This window comes from Aphelocoma coerulescens, chromosome 1A (assembly GCF_041296385.1).
Source record: "Aphelocoma coerulescens isolate FSJ_1873_10779 chromosome 1A, UR_Acoe_1.0, whole genome shotgun sequence".
NCBI classification, from domain to species: domain Eukaryota; kingdom Metazoa; phylum Chordata; class Aves; order Passeriformes; family Corvidae; genus Aphelocoma; species Aphelocoma coerulescens.
The window spans coordinates 1,064,654-1,078,888 of NC_091014.1; the positions used below are offsets into that span (position 1 = coordinate 1,064,654).

Sequence of the window (14,235 nt, forward strand, 5' to 3'; positions counted from 1 at the left end):
GGGGTCAGGCTCTGCTCCCAGGGAACAGGGACAGGAGAGAGGGAACGGCCTCAGGCTGGGCCAGGGGAGGGGCAGGGTGGGCAGCAGCAGGAATTTTCCCATGGAAAGGTTGCTCAGGCCTTGGCAGGGGCTGCCCAGGGAGGTTTGGAGTGCCCATCCCTGCAGGTATCCAAGGAATTCCTGGAGGTGGCACTCAGGGCTCTGGGCTGGGGACAAGGTGGGCATCGGGCAGAGCTTGGACTCAATGGTCTTGGGGTCTTTCCCAAGCTCAGTGATTCTGGGATTCTGGGAAAACTTTACTGAGATCCAAAGTTATATTTTCTGGCTTCCCTGGATCACCTCAGGGGTACCTTGTGGTACAAGGTAAAGAGGTTTGGCAATCAGGATGTTCTCTGGTGACCCCGTGGCTGCAGCCTTCTCAATAACTCCCAGAGGAATCTGTTCCAAGATTGTGCAGGGCACCAAAGGGATACCAACAGGCCTGGAGCTTGCAGGTTGTGCTTTTGGCCCATCTTGAAAACTGGGACAACTTTTGCCTGCTGCCAATTGATTTTGGTTGGAAAAGCCTCCGTGACCATCGAGTTTCCCCAGCACTGCCAAGGCCACCAATGCCCATGTCCCCAAGTGCCACATTCACAAAGCTTTGAAATCCCTCCAGGCATGGAGACTCCACCCCTGCCCTGGACAGCTGTGCCAGTGCTTTCCAGGAGGAATTTGCCCAACATCCAACCTGAGCCGTTCCCTCTCTCCTGTCCCTGTTCCCTGGGAGCAGAGCCCGACCCCCCCGGCTGTCCCCTCCTGTCAGGGACTTGTGCAGAGCCACAAGGTCCCCCCGGAGCCTCCTTTGCTCCAGGCTGAGCCCTTTTCCCAGCCCCCTCAGCCACTCCTGGGGCTCCAGACCCTTCCCGGCTCCGTTCCCTGCCGTGGACACGCCCCAGCCCCTCTCTCTCCATGCAGGTCGCAACCACACTCCAGACATGCCCCAAGCCATGACCACATCGATCCCAAAATAGCCCCAGGGCTCCACGTCCGAAGTGACGGCCTGGCTATAAATACACCTCGCTCTGGTGTGCGAGGCTGTGCTGCTTTAGCGGCTCCCTTGGACAAGGTGTGATCCCATCGGCAGGGAATGTCTCCCAGGACCCAAATCCTGGTTTACGGGCTCCCAGCAGCGTCAGGCTCTATTTAACCCGCGCTGCCTGTGCACCGTGACACATCAGCCGACGCCACAGGCTGAGGTCAGCGCCGATCCCGCTGGATGATCCCTGCGGAGACACGCGTGGCCACGTCTGCCCAACTCCCCGCAGAGTCACTGAGGAGAAACCGGCGCTTCCAGGGCCGTGATTCATCCCATCCTGCAGAAATGCCTAAATTAGGGCAGCAGGAGCATCCTGGGGCTGCAGTTCTCCCACTCCAAGGGAGCTGTGCCGGGGCAGAGGCTCCCGGCAGATATTTACAGTCAATGAGATAATTCCCACCCTCGGCCTCGCTGGGAGCCATGCCAGAACTGACACTCGGACACGGCCCCGCAGTGAAGTCACGGACTGAAAAAGCTCAGCCCAGAATTCCTTGGAAAACCTCCCACTGTGTTTTTCCCCTTGTTAATCTCCCTTGGTGCTGGAATTGCATGGTTTTGAGGGAAAAATGACCCCAGATATGGGGAACAGGCACTGAACGCATGAGGTTTTTATCTTATTAATAAAATGTGTCTCAGCAGGGTTGAGACGGTTTTTTGAACAAAAGGTGGCTCAGGAAGGTTGAAATGTTTCACTTTTTATTAAAATGTGAGTTAAGAGGGTTTAGATGGGTTTTTTAAATAAAAAAATGGTTTGAGGGTCATTGAGTTTTGGGGTTTTTTTAAATAAAAATGCTTGGGAGGTTGAAATGTGAGGGGTCTTTTTGAATAAAAGATGGTTTGGAGTTGGGCTTCTTTGTGGTTTTTAGATTTTAATGTTTGTGGTTGTGAGCTTTTCTTTACACCGGTGGAGTAAAAGTATGGATGACTCCACACTTCTTCCTTTCCAAGGAATCTCAGAGAATCCTCAGTTGGAAGGGCCCCTGAGGCTCATCTCATGTAAAACAGGAAATAAGAGCTCCAAGGAAAACCAGGAGCAGCCTGGCTTGCCCCAGGTCCTGCCCACGCCAGCGGCTCCAGCCTGGGACCTGCTCCCCTTCCCAGGAGGTTGGGAATCCTCCCGGGCACAGGGGGACCTGGACCTGAAGAGATCCCATGAGTGGATCTACAGGACATGGAGCCATCCCAGCGGAGGCCTCGGAGGGTAATGGAGCAAAGGCTGGATCCTGGGACCAGGCCCTGCTCCCCCTCTGCAGGGGCGGGAACTCATCCCAGGCACGGAGGGACCCGGACACAGAGGAATCCCACATCGACAGGACACGGAGGGCTCGGGGAGCGACAGGCTTGGGAAGCTCCGGGGTGGACACTCGTGCTCAATCCCAGGGACATGAAACAGCTCCTGGCCCAGAGTCCTGGCCATGGTCCAACAATGCTGACCAAAACCTGGAGGGGTTTTTCCTGAGGGGAATTTGAGGCTCTTTCTGTGTTATTCCCCTTTTGGAGGAGCTGAAGGACCTCCAAACTCCAAGTCCCTCATGAACCCCCTTTTCTCCATGTCTCAGACCATTCCCATTGTTTCTTTTTTCAGTTCTTGCAGTTTCTCAGTCTTTCGAAGCCATTGACACGTTGCAGCTGGATCCTCTTCTCTCCCAGTACTTCGCATAAGGCAAAACCCACTCCCAATCCCCGTTTTCTTCCTGACCTCCTCAATCCCACTGGTTTTGCCCAAACTGTGGACATTTAGGGGTTTCTCTGCTCAGACAGCACTGACAGACAACATTTCTCTTCCCCAATGGTCTTGTCCCACTCCCAACTGTCGGTGAGACCAGCTACCAAACTGGGTAAAAATTCTGATTTTCACACACTTCGCAGCTGGATATTTATTAATGGGACCTTCAGACATTTCCAAGTCCCAGAATTTAGGAAGGCATGTTATTTATTAACCAGCTTTTTGGCTGCAGCCGTGTTTGCCTCATTGTCACACACCCTGGCCAGCAAAGCTCCAGGGAGGATGGCCTTGGAATTTGGGCAAAAGAGAGGGAATTTTATTGGTCTGTGGGTGTTATTGATCCCCACCCGCCCACTGCAGGGCCCCAGACACAGATTCCACGCTGGCTTTGCTTCTGTGAATTCCCAGAGAAACTCCTGGAGGAAGATCTGGGATGGTCTGGGAAGAGACAAAACCCAAGGGATATGAGACCCCTGGAGGTCCCAGACCATCATCTGTGAGGAGAGGACAGAAAACCTGTGCTTGAAATGTGGGAAAAAGAGGATATATAGAAATGTTTTAGAAATCCAGGAGCAGGGCAGAGCCATCCGGGCACGTCTGGGTGGAGGATGAGGGTGTGGATAGTCTGAGTCCAGCACGTGGACCTGCAGTGGGGGAATTTGGGTGGGAAGGACAGAGAACCTGGGATGCAGAACCTCCATCAGGAGGCCGTTTGGGAGGTGCATCCCAATGGGAAAGGCTGATTCATGCTCTGCTTCGGTTTACCTCAGCCCATGGGAAGGAAGATGGTGTCAAGAAACCAGACCACGAGCCTTTCCCAGCTTCTTCCAATGGCTCATTCCCAGTCCATCCCAATGCTCTTGTGCCTTGTCGTGACCCTCTGTGGGACCCGTTGGGGGCACAGGCAGGGCATTCCCTCACAGCCCTAGTCCCACAGCCGCACCCCAGAGCGGAGCCCCGCGGCAGGGCTGGGCCCAATCCCATAAAACCCGGAGCCAGGCCCTGGACCCCGCATGGTGCTGCCTGTGCACTGGTCCCTGGGCTGGCACCGCCGTGACGCTTCGGACACGGGCAGCGGCTCGGAACGGCCTCACGCTCCACCAGCGGGGCCGGGGCGTCACCGGGAAAAGCCCAAACGCCGCTGCCAAATCTAAGCGGAACAAACCCGGCCGGGCTCGGGTGGCTGTGGATGCCCCCGCGCTGGTTTGGAGGGGTGGCGTGAGGGAGGAGGAGAATCCCAAGGCCAGGGGAGTTCAGGAGCAAGGCGGCTGTGGGAGGATGGATGAGCTGAGGAATGCCCCGGCTAATCCTGCTGCCCGCCGCCGGCTATTTAGGGAAGAACCAAGGAGACCGCGCTCAGCTCCTGGCTCCCCTCCCGGTCCAGCTGGCTGAATCCCGCCCCGACACCCCCTCCTCCCTCTGCTCCGGGCCAGCCCTCGGCTCCGCTCCCCCGGAGCGGGCTGGGGACCACGGTGGCCCCGTCCCGCCGGCACAGCGCCCTCGGCTCGGCTGGAACGGCTCTCGAGGGCCCGGAGAGGCGAATCGCCGCTCCTCGGGCCGCCCCGCGTGTGCCGGGGCCGCGGGAGCCGGGGATGAGCCCTGCGAGCCGTGATCTCAGGAAGCAGCAATGCGAGGGCGCTGCCAGCCCGGCTGCCGGCAGCGCCAGCCCAGAAATGTCCTTGTCCCAGCACGGCGCTGTCCCCGGCGCTGCCAGCGCACAGGTCACTCACCATTGTCCTGCCAGCCCCGGGACACCACCACTGGCCCCGGCCCCCATCAGCCCCGGGCGCGGGGGTACCTGGGCGGCGGCCGCGGCAGGAGCGGCTCCGGCCACGCTCGGGTGTATTTTGAGGAAGAAAAGAGGTTTTTGCACCTGCTGAGTTGCGCGGCCCAGACCTCCCGCTCCCCCCTTTGCACCCCAAAATCCCGTGGGTTTCTGCACCTCCGAGCCCTCACTGCCAGGACACACTCGCGTTGGAGCTACAACACGAATTCCAAGCGGCTGTCCCGCCGCAGTTTGGAACTGCCGGGATCCCGCGGCGGGATGGGGCTGCGGGGGAGGCGGCAGCTCCCAGCTCCGGGGTGCCGCCAGAGAGGGCTCCGGGGGTTTCCTCTGCCCTCCTCTCCCGCTGCAGGATGACGGATGGAGGTCAAAGATGACGCCATCAGCCTCTCCTCATCCTGGGCGTTGACTTTTCCCAGCTCTCTCCATCTGCCGGACCTTTGATTGGGAGAGCTTCAGCCAAAAAGGAGAAACTGAACCATGGAATTCCTGGTTCCAGAGCAGCAGAATTTAATTAAAACCACTTAAATCATTAAAGTGATTTGCCAACTAAATCAACACAATGAGAAACCTCCCATCAATTCTGCCCCTCCCTCGGGTTTGTTTCCTCAGGGAAAGGTCATGGGAGCAGTGGCCAGGCCGGGCCTGCACCCCAGTGAGGGTGGAAGTACCCAGGGACAACTGTGTGTCCCCAATGTCCTGTGGTGCTCCAGGACTCTGTGTGTGGCTGTCCTGGCATGGTGCCTTTGCTGCAGGACGTCCTGGATTCGATCCCTGTGACCGGGTCCTGTTTGTGTCCATGTGCGGCCCTGCCTGTCCCAGAGCACCAGGCTGCTTCCTGCTGCCTGGCAGGTTTCAAAGCTCATCCCGTGCTGCCCTTGGTCACCCGACCCCAGAGAACTCCTCTTTGCTGGCTCCCAGCTCCCGGCCCCTCACAGCGCCCAAGGGAACATCCCGTCACGGCTCCATGAACTCAGCACCCCCCAAATAGCCCAGCGAGCCTGGCCCCCAGCAGGAGTGCTCCGGCCCCGGCTCTGGCCGGTGGATGATCTTACAGCCTGGGAAGCTCCAAACATGCTGCTCCTGCCCATAAAAAGCAAAGGGCTTTGGGCATGGAATCATCGGGAACACAGGGATTGCGCCAGCCAGGGGAAGTGTTCCCAGGAGGCAGCGCTGTTGGAGAGGCAAAAGGGCAGAGGGAGCCAGGGCTGGGGGTGGGGGGAGCCCCAAAACACGGCTCAGTCCTGGCCCTGATCCCTCCAAGGGTTTGTAAAACACACCCAGAGCTTTGCTGCCGCCATTCGGCTCCTTGGCCACCTCATCCCGATGGGAATATGTGACCCAAGTTATGACAGCTGGTGGACGGTCAGTAGCTCTGACCGAGGAAGTTGTGACCGGTCTGGAGAGATGGTCTCGAAAGGAATCGCCTTCCCGAGGCCCGGTGTCTGCCCTCAGCTGCTGGCAGGAGGGGCCGTGCAGAGACTGTCAGCTCTTTAGTGATTATCGTGATTTCAGCTCAGCTCTGCAGGGCAGCCTCCAGGCCAGACCAGGGAGAGAGAGACGAGAGATCCATGTAGCTGTTCCGCACGAGGTAGCTTTATTTGTCCATACCTGGGGAAGGGGAGGCCAGTGACGGGCTTCTCTCTGCCCTCGCAGGGGTAGAGGGCTGGCTTTATAGGGATACAGGGGGTGGGTGTCAGAGGGTAAAGGCCAGTGGGCTACAAAGGATCTGCATGGGGTCTCCCAGAGGATTCTGGGTTTGTCTTCTTCTCGCTGTAACTGAAGAGTAGCTCCCTTTCCAGGGGAGTCCTGCTGGGAGATTGAGCACTCTCCTTATCTCAGCAGATGTCCCTCCAGGGCAGGATGGGCATACCCCGCACCAAATCATGCACCAGAGGCAGTTGTTAGGAACACAAAAGTGGTTATTCTGTTGTATTGTAATCCCTATTTTTCGATTGCCCCAAATACCAGTCTATCCCATACCACCAGCTATGGAGACCATTCCAGAGTGCTGGGAAGCTGGCAGAAGCTGTCCCCTCCCGGCAGTGCTTGAGGCTCTGGGCACCACCCCAGCAGTGGAGCCCACCTGGCTGCAAGAGACCACACAGGGAAGTCCTCTCAGTGAGAAGCCAAGTTTTCCAGGCAGGAAGAGGAAAAACACCCCACTGGAGCAATGGTCCAATGGATAAAATTGGAATTTAATTAAGTTAAGGAGATGTTTGCAAAACTAGAAGATCCAAACCCCCCTCCCAGCAACACCATGTGCTGCCCCCTGCCTGGACACATGTGGAGACAACGGTCCCTCTGGAGCCCCCTGGGCCGCTTCTGCAGCTCCCAGGAATTCGTCTTCCTGATCTTCTTTGGCCACCCACAGCCTGTCCTCATCCACCGCCGTCCCCAGGGCCAGCCCGCAGGTCTGGGCGCAGGCGGATTTCCACCAGCCGGACAGCGCGGAGCAGCACGGCCAGCTGGGAGCACACCCGGGCCACCATGTCCAGGACAGGATCCGTCAGGTCCCGGACGCCACCCAGCACCTTCAGCAGGAAGAGCAGGAGTGGCTGCAGGAGGCTGTGAAACGCCGCCACCAGCAAGGGCTTCAGGACATGGTCGCCAATGGCTGTCAGGACACCGACCACCAGCGCCTGGATTTGGGGTGAAATCCTGAGTTTGAGGCATATTTGCCAGGAGTCACCAAAAATGGGCTGAGGCACAAAAATTCCACTACGGGAGGGGAAATGTGCAACAGTGGGAAATGGAAGTTCCTTCTCCCAATACTGAAGGATTTTGACATCCTCAGCAGCTGCTCCGGCCGTGGCTCTGCGGGAACAGGGCGGCTCACCTGGACCACGGCCTCGCCAAGGAAGCGGATCAGCTCCACAAGGAAGAGGCTGAACACGCTGACCAGGCACCGTGGGATGGCAAAGAATTCCCGCAGCTTCCGCTGAATCGTCCACTCAGAGCTGCCGTGGAGAAAAAGGAATGTCAGAACCAGAGAGCTGACCCGCTGAGGGGATGGATCTCCATCCCAGAGCGGGGCCGGCACCCCAGGCAGTTCCTTGGCAGCACATCCCAGCTCCACAGCCATCAAATTAGGGATGAGAAAGCGATGGAGGCGTGTTTCCACATGCTCTCCCTGTACGGCCCAAACCCGCCTGAAGTAGCCCCAAAATCCAGTCCATTGGGATGGGACCCAGAGCAGCGGCTGGCCGGGAGCCCGGGAAGCAACAGCCCAGCTCCAGGGAATCCCGTCCAACACCAGCCGGAGCAGCTCCGGTGTGGGCAGTGCTGAGGCTCCCTCTCATGGCCACCACCACGAGGTGATCCGGGAGATCTACTCCGGTTTCTCTTTCCAGAAAAATACCAAGTGAAGAGGGGGAATTGTGCCCGGCTGGGAGGCAACTCCAGCCCACTGGAGCACCAGCGTGCCCGGGAATGCGACAGCAGCAGTGCCGGCTCGGGGGAGAAGGAGCGACCGCAGGATAATCCAGACCCTGAGGTTTTCCCCCATTTTGTCCCCATAACCAAACTTCCCATTTCCCAGAACCCCAGCCGAGATGTTCGATGCTGGCGCTCTCCCACCCAGGATCCCACTCTGGAGAAACCCCCAGTGAGGCCTGAGCAGATACCAGGGTGGGATCCCTGGGGAAATATCCCTTCAGCATCCCATAACTGGTGGTTTTGGTGCCGTTGACCATCTGGGATCAGGCCCTGGCCTGCAGCCAGACTTCACACAGGCTGCAGCTGTCCCTTGGGATCAACTGGGATCCTGGGAACAGGATGGACAGGCAAGTGCAGGCAAAGTGGTGGGGTAAGCTGCAGAGAGGTGATCCAGCTGGGAATCCACCGGGACCTGCTCCTCTCCCCCGGGGATCCACTGGGCTCTGCTCCTACTCCCCCATTCACAGGGATCTGAGTCTCTTTCCCTGGGAATCCACCGGGATCTGATCTTCTGTTCTCCCAGGAATCCACTGGGATCTGCTCCCCACCACCACCCTGAACACAGTGGGATCTGCTGCTCTCTCCTAATAATCCCCCCGCACCTGCGCTCCCGCGAGAAAGCCCCGATCCCGTTCCCAGCGGTAGCACCGGGATCGGGGCAAAAAATAGCATTAAAACCCTGAAATCCGCAAGTTAAATGACGCGAGACTGCCCCAAACCCGTCGGGACTCCCGAGTCCCCTCCGTCCCCCCGGGGACTCCCCGACACCGGCAGCGCCGGGGACAAACCCGCACCCCCGGCCCCCGCGTGGCAGCAGCTACGGGTCTCCTTCACCGGCGGGTCCCAGGGCAGGGAGGGGTCCCGATACCTCCTTCGGTTCTTCCTCCCGGGGCGGGGCGGGGGCACCGGGGGGGCGCGGGGGGCACCGGGGGGTCCCGGCGTGCGGCGGGGCGCGCCCGGCGCCATGGAACAGGCCCCACCCACCGGAACAGGCCCCACCCACCGGAACAGGCCCCGCCCCCGCCCGCGCCATGGAACAGGCCCCACCCACCGGAACAGGCCCCGCCCCCGCCCGCGCCATGGAACAGGCCCCACCCACCGGAACAGGCCCCGCCCCCGCCCGCGCCATGGAACAGGCCCCACCCACCGGAACAGGCCCCGCCCGCGCCATGGAACAGGCCCCACCCACCGGAACAGGCCCCGCCCACCGGAACAGGCCCCGCCCACCGGAACAGGCCCCGCCGCCGGGACAGGCCCCGCCCCTTCCAGTTGCCGCCTTGGTCACGCCCACCGCAGGCCACGCCCCTTCGTTGACGGACAGCGGCCCCAGGGAGGGGCGGGGCCGCATCGGGGGCGGGAGCGCGCGAGCGCCCACAGATGAATGACAGCGAGCGCGACCAATCAAAGCCCGCAGAGAGACTCCGCGGTTCCCGCCCACCGCGGAGTTCCCCGCGCGTCACGTGGAGAGGGAGATGGGCACGGAGTATGCAAATATATGCAAAGTGTATGTTAATAAAGGGTCTGCCAGCAGTGCGGGGCGACAGCCGGGGAGATGGGATCCGGGAGGGGGACACGAGGGTGGGGACACGAGGGTGGGGACACGGGGAGGACACAGGGGAACAAGGGTGGGGGGACACGGAAGGGCACGAGGGGGGTGACACGAGGTGGGGGGATCCTGTGGGGACACGGGGGGGCCCCGGTCCACGCCCCAGGCGCGGCGGTCCCGGGGCGGTCCCGGCCGGTCTCGCCCCACGCCCACGCCCGGCCCCGAGTGCGGAAGCTCCGGGCGGCGGCCCCGGGACCGGCCCCGAGCACAGGTGGGACCCGGGGCGCGGAGGAGTTCGCGGGTGGGTCCCCGTGGGAATGGGGGCCTGTGGGGTGTATGCCCATGGGGAGGGGGCCGTGGGAGCGGGCGCCGTGGCGGAGCGATGCTGAGGTGGCCGGGAAGAGCCTTGGGGACACGCGGGGACAGTGCCCCGTCCGTGAGTGGGGGCAGCAGCCCGGGGCACCCGCGGGACTGGCCGGGCAGGGTGGCCGCGGCCGAGGACGTGCCCGTCCGTGCGACACGCGTGGGCGCTGCTCGGTGATGGGGGACACGCGGGGACACCCGGCTCGAGGGGACCGGGGGTGGTCTCCCCTCGCGCGGCTTCTGTGACCCCGCAGGGACCACGGTCGGGAATTCACGTGTCGCCGTGTCCCCCCATCCCTCGCGTGTCACCCCGTGTTCTGCTCTGGCTCTGTGTCTCCCGTCCCCCCTCATCCTGTGACCGTGTCCTCCCCATCCCGTGTCCCCTGTCTCCTCACGCCACCCCTCTGTCCCTCTTCCCTTCTCCATGTCCCCTGTCTCTCCGTGTCCCCTGTCTCCCGTATGCTTCCCATGTCCCTCCGTGTCCTCACTGTGTCCTCACTGTGCCCCCCACGTCGCTACACGTGTCCCCCGTCCGTCGTGTGTCCCCTGTCCCCCTGTGTCGCCTGTCCCCTGTGTACTCCCTTGTCCACATGTGTCCACGTGTCTCCCATCCTGTGTCCTCCCCTTGTCCCTCACGTCCCTGTCCCCCATGTCCCCCATCCCGTGTCTTCTGTCCCACGTCCCCCCCGTCTCCCTCACGTCCCACATCCTCTGTGTCCCACTGTCCCTCCTGTCCCTCCTGTCCCGTCCCCTTCTCAGCTCCACTTTTCTTTCCCTGAAGCCACCGCAGCTTCTGCTTTCGGGCTGTGGGTGACGCCCCCAACACCCACGGGGGAGACAGAGCCCGGGGGCGGCCTCACCCACCCTCCTGGCCCTGAAAGCGGAACCGGGGCCACGCACGGCCCCTCTGGGGGAGCCCCCGTTCCTCTTTCAGGACCGAGGGTGCCACGCGGGGGCGTGGAGTCACGAGGTGCCCGCTGGTGTCCCCAGGCCATGGACCCCCCCCGGCGGGTGCGCCTCAAGCCCTGGCTGGTGGCCCAGGTGAGCAGCCGGCGCTTCCCGGGGCTCCGCTGGCTCGACCCCGAGCGCCGACGCTTCGTCATCCCCTGGGGACACGCCACCAGGAACCCCCCGGGGCCCCAGGACCACGACACCATCTTCAAGGTGACACCGGGAGACTCGGGGTGGGAGTGACAATGGGGACGTGGGATGCGGGTGACAGGGTGATGAGGTGACAATGGGAACATGGGGTGGGTGACAAGAGGGACACTGGGTGGCAGTGACAAGGATGATGGGGGGACATGGGATGGGTGGGTGACAGTGGGGTGGGGTGGCGAGGGGGACCGGGGACGTGGGGATGATGGGATGACGGGGCGCACAGGCGGGGGGTGCCGGGCGCTGACATCCCCGCAGGCGTGGGCGCAGGAGACGGGCCGGTTCCGGGCCGGGGACCCGCCGGACCCGCCGCGCTGGAAAGCCACGCTGCGCTGCGCCCTCAACAAGAGCCGCGAGTTCCGGCTGCTGCTGGACGGGCCCCGCGGCTCCCCGGCCCAGCCCTTCCGCGTGTACGAGCTCTGCGAGGAGCCCCGCGGGGGCGCAGGTACGGGGGGGCTCTGGGGAGGGCTTTGGGCACCCCCGAAGTCCCAGCACCCCACAAGGACATGACGCCCCACAAGTATCCCACACCCAAAAGCCCCAGCACCCCATGAGGTCCCAGCCCCCCAGCAGCCCCCCACACCCCCAAGGACTCAGAGCCCCCAGAGACCTGGCCCCCCACAAGGGACCTGCCTCCCTGAGAAGCCTCAGTGCCCCATGAGTCCCCAGGACCCCTCAACTCCCTCGGCACTTCCCAGCCCCTCTCTCCTTTGCAGAGGTGGGGGATGAGGATGACTATGGCTGCAGCGGGGAGGAAGACGTCAGCCAGGTATCGGGGGGGCTCAGGGTGGGGGGATCCCCAAACCGGGGACACCTCAGGGGGCCGGGGGTGTCCCTGTAACACCCACTGTGCCCTGCAGCTCCAGAAGATGACATCCCTGAGCATCGATGGTGAGTGGAGGGCGTTGGGTGGGTCAGGGTGTCGGGGGGTTGGGCTGCACCCCCTGACCCCCCTCTCTGCTCCAGACACACAACACAGGGGGGACCTGCTGCCCCCCTACCCCTGGTCCAAGGAGGAACCCCCCGCCTTTGCCAGCTGCTGCCCCTCGGGAAGGCCCTTTGGGCCTCCCCCCCCGGCACTGCTGCAGGGGGAGGTAGGGGGCACTCATGGGACCCCTGAGCTGCTCCCCAGTGCCCTCGCTGAGACGGGGCCCCCCCTGGGCCCCCCAGGGCCCTCGTCCTCCTGCCCGGTGGCACCGACAGAGCACCTGATCCCTGACCTGCTCGTCAGCCCCCACATGCTGCCACGTGAGGAGGGGGCTGGGGGGCTTGGGGGGGCTGGATGGGGTGGCTGTGGGTGTGGCGAGGCCATGTGGTGGCTGGAAGGATGTGGTGGCCGTGGGGTAGTGGGACAGAGGTGGTCATGGGTGTGGGGTGGCCATGGGATGGCCGTGGGGTGGCTGGACTGGAGTGACCATGGATGCAGAGTGGCTCTGGGATGGATGAGGGTGGCCAGGGGATGGGTGGAGGTGGCCAGCTGGAGTGGCCCTGGGGTGCTCCCTGACCCCTGCTGACCACCGTGGCCCCCGGCAGTGACTGACCTGGAGCTGAAGTTCCAGTACCGGGGCCGCCAGGTCTGCGCCCTCACCGTCAGCAACCCCCACGGCTGCCGGCTGTTCCACAGCAGCCTGGAGCCCACACGCGAGCAGGAGGAGCTCTTCGGGCCCCTGACGCTGGAGCAGGTGCCCTTCCCTGCTCCCGACGCCATTCCCAACGAGAAGCAGCGCTTCTACACCCACCAGCTGCTGGACGTGCTGGACCGAGGGCTCATCCTGGAGCTCCAGGGCCAGGATCTCTTCGCCCTCCGGCTCTGCCAGTGCAAGGTCTTCTGGACGGGGCCCTGTGCTTCTCCCCAGCCCGGCCCCAACCCCATCCAGAGGGAGAGGAGGACCAAGCTCTTCAGCCTCGAGGGCTTCCTCAACGGTCAGAGGGCAATGGATTGGGATGGAGAGGTCAGCTGGGGCGGGGGGACCCCAGGTACTTGGGCACCTGGTGGCATGAGGGGGACAAAGGTGTAATGGGGACACCAGCTGGAATGGTGGGGACACCAGGTAGGATGGGGAGACAGCAGGTGGCACCTGGGAACCTGGTGGAACGGAGCTGGGATGGGGGTTACCAGCTGGCTCTGGGGTTGCCCTGGGTTGTCCTGGGTGGGGTGGTGGTGGCACGGGCAGGCACAGGTCCCTTCCCCTCACCTCGGCATTGGGCCCCGCAGGCCTCATCCAGTTCCAGAAGGGGCAGACCCCCACCCCGCCCCCCTTTGAGATCTTCCTCTGCTTCGGCGAGGAGTGGCCAGACCAGAAGCCCAAGGAGAAGAAGCTGATCACGGTGCAGGTGAGGGGCCAGGCCTGCAGCTGTCCCGGGGGACAGGGGCGGGTGTCCCTGCCCTCGGTGACGCCCTGGGCTCCTGCAGGTGGTGCCGGTGGCGGCGCGGCTGCTGCTAGAGATGTTCTCCGGGGAGCTGTCCTGGTCGGCCGACAGCATCCCGCTGCAGATCTCCCACCCCGACCTCAAGGACAGGATGGTGGAGCAGTTCAAGGAGCTGCACCAGCTCTGGCAGAGCCACCAGCGGCTGCCGCCAGCGCAGCCCCCACCCGGCCCCTCCACGGGTGCCTGGGCGCTGCCCCCCGGCCCCCTGCCCCACTGACAGGGACACGGGCACAGCCCTGGCACTGCCAGCCGGGGTGAGTCACTCGTGGCCATCTCGGCTGGTGGAGGCGGGGCCACCCAGCACCGTCCTCATCCCGTCCCCATCCCCCGTGTCCCTAGAGCTGCCAGCGACCAGCACCCAGGGGGGCTCCGAGGGGGACCACCCACCCTGGGGCGGCTCTATCGGTGCCGAAGCAGCCGGACCCCCCTCGCTGGATTCCCCAAGGATAATCCCCCCGGGGTTTGGGGGGAAACAGCAAGAAGACAGGGGCTGGGGCCCCCTTGGACCTGGAGCTCCCAGGGATGGGGGGTACCCAGCGCTGGGGGGCACAAAGCAGCCCCAGCCCCGAGAGAAGAACCAGAGGGGGCGTGGGAGGTTTTAATTTATTTTTTCAAGTTTTTGTTGTTTTTTATTGTTCTCGAGATGGCTACACACCCCCAGAGGGAACCGCATGCGCCCACCCGCCCTGCCCGCACTCGAGCCACCGCCTCCTACC

General features: G+C 62.8%; 1 protein-coding gene across 7 annotated transcripts; it reads left to right on the top strand.

Annotated features, from left to right (window-relative positions):
- Positions 1–9,792: 9,792 nt before the first annotated feature.
- IRF5 (interferon regulatory factor 5) lies at positions 9,793–14,231 on the top strand. 7 transcript variants are annotated; one of them, XM_069033403.1, is made up of 9 exons: positions 9,793–9,842; positions 10,694–11,098; positions 11,348–11,534; positions 11,806–11,858; positions 11,950–11,980; positions 12,056–12,337; positions 12,623–13,012; positions 13,305–13,423; positions 13,503–14,231. In XM_069033403.1, the coding sequence occupies exons 2-9, from the start codon at positions 10,928–10,930 to the stop codon at positions 13,734–13,736; spliced, it is 1,467 nt and encodes a 488-aa protein (XP_068889504.1). In that variant the 5' UTR covers positions 9,793–9,842; positions 10,694–10,927; the 3' UTR covers positions 13,737–14,231. The 7 variants fall into 7 exon arrangements, with proteins under 7 accessions (XP_068889504.1, XP_068889498.1, XP_068889472.1 ...); XM_069033397.1 differs by having other exon boundaries at positions 9,796–9,842; positions 10,925–11,098; XM_069033411.1 differs by having other exon boundaries at positions 9,798–9,842; positions 10,716–11,098.
- The last annotated feature ends 4 nt before the right edge of the window (positions 14,232–14,235 follow it).